The sequence below is a fragment of the Apodemus sylvaticus genome, chromosome 21 (genome assembly GCF_947179515.1).
Source record: "Apodemus sylvaticus chromosome 21, mApoSyl1.1, whole genome shotgun sequence".
Classification (NCBI taxonomy): Eukaryota; Metazoa; Chordata; class Mammalia; order Rodentia; family Muridae; genus Apodemus; species Apodemus sylvaticus.
Genome location: NC_067492.1, coordinates 18,462,945 through 18,471,123, shown reverse-complemented (window position 1 = coordinate 18,471,123; position 8,179 = coordinate 18,462,945). Strand labels below are relative to the sequence as shown.

The 8,179-nt window shown below is 48.9% G+C and overlaps 1 protein-coding gene across 1 annotated transcript in view; it reads right to left on the bottom strand.

The window, feature by feature from the left end:
* Positions 1–2,562: 2,562 nt before the first annotated feature.
* Glg1 (golgi glycoprotein 1) overlaps positions 2,563–8,179 on the bottom strand; it is a 101,345-nt gene continuing 95,728 nt past the window's right edge. Inside the window, exon 26 of the mRNA XM_052166095.1 lies at positions 2,563–7,017. Within this exon, the coding sequence (XP_052022055.1) occupies positions 6,850–7,017 (168 nt within the window). The 3' untranslated portion in view covers positions 2,563–6,849. The remainder of the gene's footprint in view (positions 7,018–8,179) is intronic.

Genomic DNA, 8,179 nt, shown 5'->3' with positions numbered 1-8,179 from the left:
TTCCAGGGAAGAAAATAAACTGTTGTGCAATTGCTGGGTAGAGGATTTAGGGTTGTTTTTTTTCTTATCTTTCTTTCTTCTAGAAGACAAGGGTCTATGTAGCTCTGCCTGTTCTGGAACTATGTAGACAAGGCTAGCCTTTGAGACCTGCCCAACTCTGCCATCACCCTGGTTTTTTTCTTTAACTGTTCCCATTACTTTTCCTTCCTTCTTGTGTTTCCATTTCTCCTATGCATGGAGGATAATTTATCTGAAGATATCCTGAGTTAGAACTCATTTCATGCATGTCTGCTGGTGACAGATTCTTTCAGATTGTCATACAAAGTCACGGAGATCCACGAGCCCCTGCCTCCGGGGTGCTGGGATTAAAGGCGTGTTCCAGCCTTGTCATTTACTTTGGTACGTGTCCTGACCACTCACTAGTCACATTATTCCCTGCACCTACAGCTCTTTTATTTCCCCATCAGGCTGGCCAGCAGGTCCCAGCAGTTCTCCTGTCCTCACGCTGTCCTCATCACTCCTGTTGGGATCACAGACCTATGGGCCTTTTACATGGGTGTAGGAGTCTGAGCTCAGGCCCTCACGGTTCTGTAGCAAGTGCCTACAGTGCCATCTCCACAGCTCCGTGTCTTAACTTTTCTGTTTATTGTATAAGCATGGATGTTTTGTTTGTACATATGTCTATGTTCCACTTGGGTGCCTGGTGCCCTCAGAGGCTAGAAAGGGTGTTGGAAGCCCTGAGTCTAGAGTTACAAACAGCTGTGAGCTGCCATGTGGTGGTGCTGGGAATTGAACCCAGGTCCTCTGGAAAAATACCGGTGTTCTTAATCATTAAGTAATCTCTCTAGCCTGTGTTTATTTGAAAGGCTAATTCTATTATGAAAAACGCTGGCAGACACAGACACAGACACACACACACACACATTTTAAATTGTGTATTGTAAGTATGGAAAAAGAGCTACCTGCTCACATGAACTTCAGGACAGTTTTTAGGAGTCGGTTCTCTTCTTCTGCCATATGGGTCCTGGGGATCCACTCAGGTGGTCAGGCTTGGCAGCTAGTTTACCTGTTGAGCCATCCTGCCAGTGCAGGTTGTCCACTTATTTTTTTTTTTTTAAGATTTGTTTATTTATTATATGTAAATACACTGTAGCTGTCTTCACACACTTTCTCTTCTTGCTCAGGCCACATTCACTTGCTGTAGCTGTCCTCAGACACTCCAGAAGAGGACACTGGATCTCATTATGGATGGTTGTGAGCCATCATGTGGTTGCTGGGATTTGAAGTCACGACCTTCAGAAGAGCAGTTGGCGCTCTTTTGCAGAGCCATCTCTCCAGCCCTTGTCCAAGTCTTTATTGGTTTTTAGATACCGTCATTGTCTCCTTTTTCTGGCTAATGCCTTTTAAACTCAGACTCCTGAGAACAAATGCCAAGTGCCTCTGCGGATTGAAGTTGCCCTACACTCTACCTGAAAAATTCCTATCCATGAAGCTAGACGATGACTCCTGGGCGGTGTGTTCCCTTCAGGGTCAGATAGCCTTTGGGGCTCTAGTATTCTCTCTAAGACAGAGCAGGACTGCAGGCACATGCTTGTAATCGCAGCACTCTGGGAGGCAGAGGCAGGCAGATTTCTGAGTTCGAGGCCAGCCTGGTCTACAGAGTGAGTTCCAGGACAGCCAGGGCTATACAGAGAAACCCTGTCTTGAAAAATCAAAAAACAAAACAAACAAACAAAAACCATTTGTTAAAACAGAGCAGGACTGGGCACTTGAACTACAACTTCCTTATGTTGTATACCCAGATGAGAAGCCACAACCTTTTTGAGACCCCCTCACAAACTTACTGAGAGCAGTATCCTCGCACACAGGGCTGATGGTTCTAGACAAGGAGCTCCCCGAGTGAGGACATCCTGGCCCTCCAGTCCCTCAGCTTTTCTTCTCACCCTTGCCCTTTCTCAGTCCCTCGTCCCCAGTAACAGCTGCGGACCTGACTAGGAGCGGGTCCAACGAAAGACCCTGGGCCCAGCCTACTGCTTCCTCTCCTCACCACACAACCATCAAGTGACACACAGACACTATTAGTCCAAGAGTTCCCTGCTACCAGACACATTCCTTAGGCTAACGTTGAATACCTAGATGCTCTGAGGAGAACGGGAGGGTCACAGGTGAGGATCCAGGAAGGACATCTGGGGACCATAGCTGGCTAGGGCAGTGAAGAGAGGGGCCTGGTGAAGGTAACGGCAAGGGCTGAGCAGGGGACCAGCTGGAGGGCCACACCAGGCATGTGTGGGATAACCAGAGGTGTGGGTCCGACCGTGCCTTCTCCAGACAAAGCCTTACACATGGGAAGAACAAGTGATTCAGGAAAAATCAGCCCCACTCAAGAAACCCACGTTGTCCCTCCCCACTTGTCACAGCTCCTGTGAAGGGGCTGCAGGTCCCCTTCCAACTCCTGCAGCCTCACCTCGCTGGGCCCCATCTGCCAGGCCTCTGTGCACAGAGCTCTATAAACTTGCCAGGGTAAGAGATTCCTCCCGCTTATTACAGAGAATATTCGACAAGTACAAACCTGCAAACTCTTTATTAAATTTTCCCATTTCATCTGTACAGAAAAAAATGCACATTATGTTCAGAATCTCAGTAACATCTCAAAATTACACAGCATGAACATGTAAAAACAAGGAACTGCAGGGAAATTTATACATAGAAAGGAAATCCATTTACAAAAGAGGTTTGTTAATTGTACTTTTCTTTCAAAAAACAAAAACAAAAAGCAGAAACAGGTTAGAGGCCCAAGCTCCTGCCCAGCGTGCTGCACACTCTGCCTCCGCGCCGCAGCTGACCTGCTTGCTGCAGGAAGCTGCCAGGAAGCGCTCTACCACTGCGGTGCTGCTAAGTGACTGGGACCTGTTCCAGCAAAGGACCCTATGCTCTGAGGACCCCATGCTCAGCATGGGCTGGGCAAAGGTGAACCGTGACAGAGACGCAGTCTGTCTGCATGTCTCCTCACCCAGGAAGCTCTCCCTGCCTGGTGCTCAGTGCCCAGGTAGAGGGTGAAGATGTTAGAGAAGACCCTTGTCAGGACCCTGTCACCACCGGCCTGCACAGACAACTGCGTCTTTGTGTTCTAGGTGACAAGCAGCCCCTAAGACCACACAGCAGTCTCACTGCTCAGGGGAGTGTGTCACCCTGAGGTTTAATCTTAATTGCTTACAACTCACTGTTGTCTGAGGTCTGGGTAGCAAGAAGGGAAATTTGGCTTTAGACTTGGTTACAATAACAGGTGATCCTGGCCCTCCTTAGCAGAGAGGCCAGGAAGAAGTGGAGCTGGACAGATGGCAAACCAAGGCTAGCTGGAGGATGGGAGGCCAGAGCATCAAGACAGGCCCTTGGGAACTGAAGCCAGCTGGGGCAGAGATGGGTCAGGAGACCTGGACCCTGAAGGCCATACTCTTCAGAACTACTAAGTGTGCCCAAAGAGCAAAAGTCTCAAAAGGGCATGCTGAGCTGTGTAAGTGTTCAAAATCACAAGATGAAACACAAACTTCCAAGAAGCATGTGATTCAAACGCCACCACCTTCTTTTGGATCTCTGGCCCTGCCTTAGGCTGCAGGCTGCCAGACTGGGCTGGCTGACTCCTGAGATACTGAGCCAGGGGCAAGTGGACAAAGCTTGTTTTGTTTTGGGGCAGGGAAAAAAGAATGGAAGGGAGGTTTCTTTCCAGAAAGTCCAGAAATGGTACCACAGCCTCGAAGGGAGGCTGGGAGTTCTGGAAGTCACACTGACACACAAGGGGGTAGGAATGCTCTCTCAGGAAGGCCAAGGACACTAATCGCACAACTCCATCCTAGTCCTAGTGTCTGATAATCAGGGCATCTTCCATCAGTTGATTTCAGGAAACAGGAAGACATAAAAAGTTGGTTAATAACTTTCTGCCAACTCATCTGGGACAGAGGACTGCATGCTCCTAAGAACAGGAGGTGACAGCGGTGGTACCTGTACTGTACTCTGCCATCACCTGATCACTAAATGCCACTTCATCAGTGGCTCTGGGGTGCCCTTACCTACTAAGGATGTATGACTGAGCAAGGGGCTGGAGACGGTGGTCAGAAGTTCTCTGGGAATGCAGAGGGGAAAGGCTTTCCCAGGGCCACACAGCTAAAATACCCCACAGCAGCAGCAACGGTCACGCCCAGGGAGTGGGTAAAAGAAATGTCTTGCTTCTGGAATCCCGTCACTGCGGGAAGCCCCATCAGAAAAGAAATTTAGTTTGTCTGGTTCTTGGCTCACTACCAGATTTCTGACCTCCTGGTCCACAGAGGCCCTGGCCCTGGCTGAGGCCCAGGATTTTTGAAATAGCAAAGGGAAGTGTACCACCAACAGTCCCCAAGACACTGGCATGAACTGGACCACAGTGACTTAGCAGTGCCCGAAGCCTTGGCCTACACCCTCCTAACTACTTCTGTTCTTAGGCAATGGAAGCAGAACAGTGAAGGGCAAAGCAAGGCTCAGACTCTGGCTCCCACTATAGGTCAGGGTTCGTGACAAGTTCATGTCTATCTAATTTATACCACGATTGACTCATGCGGCACTGAGCCACTGCACTAAGCCCCAGTGAGCTACAGAACAGAGAGCCCTGGGCCCAGACAGACTAGAAAAGGACCATCCAGTCATAAGAACTACTCCAAGGAACACAGTCACTTCCTTACACTAAGCAATTCAAGACACTAGTAGCAATTTTTTCTATTCTGACCATTTCTAATGGCAAATATATTAAGAATCAAACTCACCAAACTCACCAAACCTCCAAATTTGCTGCAGGCAATGTGGATTCTTGTCAGTGCAGAAACAGAAGTGCTAAGCACATATCAGAAGGTAGGCTACAGGGATCAGAGTTATGATTCTATTTCAATCTAATGGTGCTATCAATGTGACACAGAGACTCTCGGGGGAGAGAGGGACCTTTGGATTGGCTCAGCCAGTTAGCAGTGGAGGATGCTGCTTACAGAGTAGGGGTTTTAAGTCTCATCAAACTCAGGAATCCCAGGACAGCTGCTGAGAATCAGGAAGACTCTAAAAGCAGTATGTAGGGCCCAGGTAGCTTAGCAAGCAGTTCCCCTCAGTGACTTCTATTACCCTGTGCAGGAGACAGACAGCTAGCCCTGGAACTCCATGCCACCAGAAAAGGCAGCAGAAAAGAAAACCACAGTATTCAAATGAATGTCAGTCAGGTCAGACACGGAGTAATCTGGAGGAAGTGACGCAGCCTGCACGGAACACATCTCAGGAAGACACACTGCTCCAGCAGCATCTGTGGGTGTACATGGGAGGCAGGCGCAGGGAGGGCACCGCGCAGGGCCTGGGTCTGTATGGACAGTTTTAGGCACATGATTTATAATACTCTGTGGACATCTAACAGGTTAATAAAATATATATTATATAAATATATCTCCTACTGTACATGCCACCCTCTGTACAGCCACTGAGACACCACGGCCCAAACTCGCCAACGGGGAACTGCAGTGCCCGGGCTCCTCCCTCCTCCGCTCCAGCCCTGTCCTCTTCACACTGAGGAGTAAGGGAAGATGGCAGGGGATCCTGCTCCTGCAAAGCTCAGACTATGGAAGGCTGTCAGATCACCAAAATATAACATTTAGTCAGTGCCTACTAGAGTGCGTACCCGCAGCAAATGAACAGAAAGGGGAAAAAAAAAACAGAACGAAGAAAACCCTCCATCTTTTAATGCAATCGCCTTGCACACGCCTTCGTGTGGAGGACAAAAGAGCCTGGAAGGAGTCCACCTGGCATGGACAGGACATCGGCCTTCAGTGCCCGTCACACCAAGACCACGCTAAATCTTCAGAAGCCATCCCTTCTGGCCCGTACTGTCGCTCAGAAAACTAAGTGAAGTGAGTCCTACACCTGTTCCTTCCTGCCCTGCCACCCTCACCCTCATCTTAGAAGCCCACACCCCAACTTAGTAACAACTTCCTGTTGAGGTAGAGAACTTCCAGGGACCCACACAGCAGCTCCATCCCATCGTGGAGGAAGCTGGCGGTTGGCCCTGCGGCTGTGCACGCGCGCCTGCTTCAGTCTTTACTCCCTCCCTAGTCGGCTTGCACTGACCCAGGGAGGCTCACGTCTGCACTGAGATGGGCGTTCACAGAAATGCCTGTTGCTATGGGACTGTGGGTAGCAGTGGCCTGTCTGGGGTTAGAGGGAGACGGCATCACACTGCAGTAGAAGCCAACAGGCCCTAGAGCAGGCTGCTCAGTGTCCCCGCTACTTGCTGAAGTCCCTGCCTCGATGTGGCCCAAAGCTGCTTCTAGAAGAGGAAGCAGACATTTCAATGATCAGGCACTGGATGTGCATTATCTCCTCCGAGCCCTGCTGACACCTGCTGCATTTACAAGAAAGAAACAACCCTACTGCTCAAGTCAAGACTGAAGGAGATGCTCTACTATATACACTTTTTCCTTTTTAAAATTTTTTTTGTCTTTTGTTCCTTTGTTTTTAAAAAAAAAAATTTGAGTTGCAGGTCAGGTGAGTCAGTTCTGGAAGTACCAGCAGTTCTGTTGGTATGACAGAATTGTCTACAGGCAGGTAAACCTTTGCCAACAAAAGCTACCACCAAAGCAGCCAGCTGCCGACGCTGCAAGGGCAGCCTCCCGGGAGGAGGAGGACACGGAGGACATGGCCAAGTCTGGATGGGAAGATGCGGTGGGCACCTGATGCTGCTCTACTGTGGTGTCGGGGCCACCGTGAGGAGGGTGAGGTGATACTATACACTATACAGGACGGCTGTCCGCACGGGCCTGGGCAGGTGGCTCCCTTGGTGGTCAGGCGGCTCTACCTGTCCTTCAGCTCTCGAGTCACTCTCTTGGTGATCCGTCCACACATCAGACCAATCAGGAAGAGTATGCAGATGCTCCCGCTGATCACAGACAGGATGTAGTTCTTTGAGGGGGATGTCATCACTTGCATGGCAAGATCAGAGAAGCCATCTGCTGGGGCCACCTGAAAGGAGACAGCAATAGGACCCTCTGAGGATAAGCAACCAGGTAGGTGGCAGGGCTATGTCTAACTTGTCCCTTGGATTCCTAGTTCAATTATCTTATTTTCTTTAATTTAAATTAGAAATCTTTTTAATTTGAAAAAATATTGTTTTTCTTTTTTTCTGAGATGGTCTCTTTTTGTAGTTCTGGCTGCCAGGAATTTACTATGCAGCCCAGGCTGGTCTTTAACTCAGAGGTCTACCCAGGTCTGACTCCCAAGTGCTGGGATTAATGACAAGCAGCATAACATCTGCACCCCTCCCCCTTTTTAATTATTACTGCTATTCTTGTTCTGTGCGTGTGCTTGTGTGTAAGATGTGAGTATGGGAGCACACACGCCATGACAGCACGCGGAGGTCAGAGGACCCTGTGCAGTCAGTGCCTCTCCTCTAACGAGGCTCCAGGGAGTGGCCTCTGATCTTCAGGTTTTTACCCACTCAGCCATCATGTACATCCTGATTCATATTTTTTAGTTCATGGAGAGAAAGGAAATGAACACTCATTATTCCCATGTACAAACTGAGACAGGGAAAGACACTGGGAGGAGGTGCCATCATCCTCAAGGGCTGTCATCACACACCAGCTCCCGGGACTGTGGACAGGACCCGGAAAAGCCAAGACCATGTTTTATGTTTTTTCTTGTGGACATAAAGTGTCATCTTGGCACTCTTACTGTTGTTGGACAAAGGTCGCAGGCTGGCCTCAAACTTGTGACGATGCGCTTGTTTCAACTTGCACTCACTGGGATTACAGGCGTGCACCACAACTCTGGCGGGTCTCTGTCAAGTTTCTTATTTTGACTTTACTTATTAACTACCACATTGTAAGTATTTCCACATCAAAAACACTGTATAATCATCACTTAGAATGACAGACTACATGCTACCACACACCAATCTTGGACATTTATGGTTTAACTGTTTTTATCCTCAATTCCCACTGTCTCCACCAATGAGTCAGTGTGGTGCCTCGTATGGTAGAACCAGGACAAATGCACAGAGAGCTGTTCTTTTGGGTATCATCCCAGAAGGGAGGTCAAAGGAAACCTGAGTGGCTCCTATGTTCATGATAAATATATCTACGAGCAGCACAGGGCAGGGTGCGATTAATGAGATTTGCTAGCT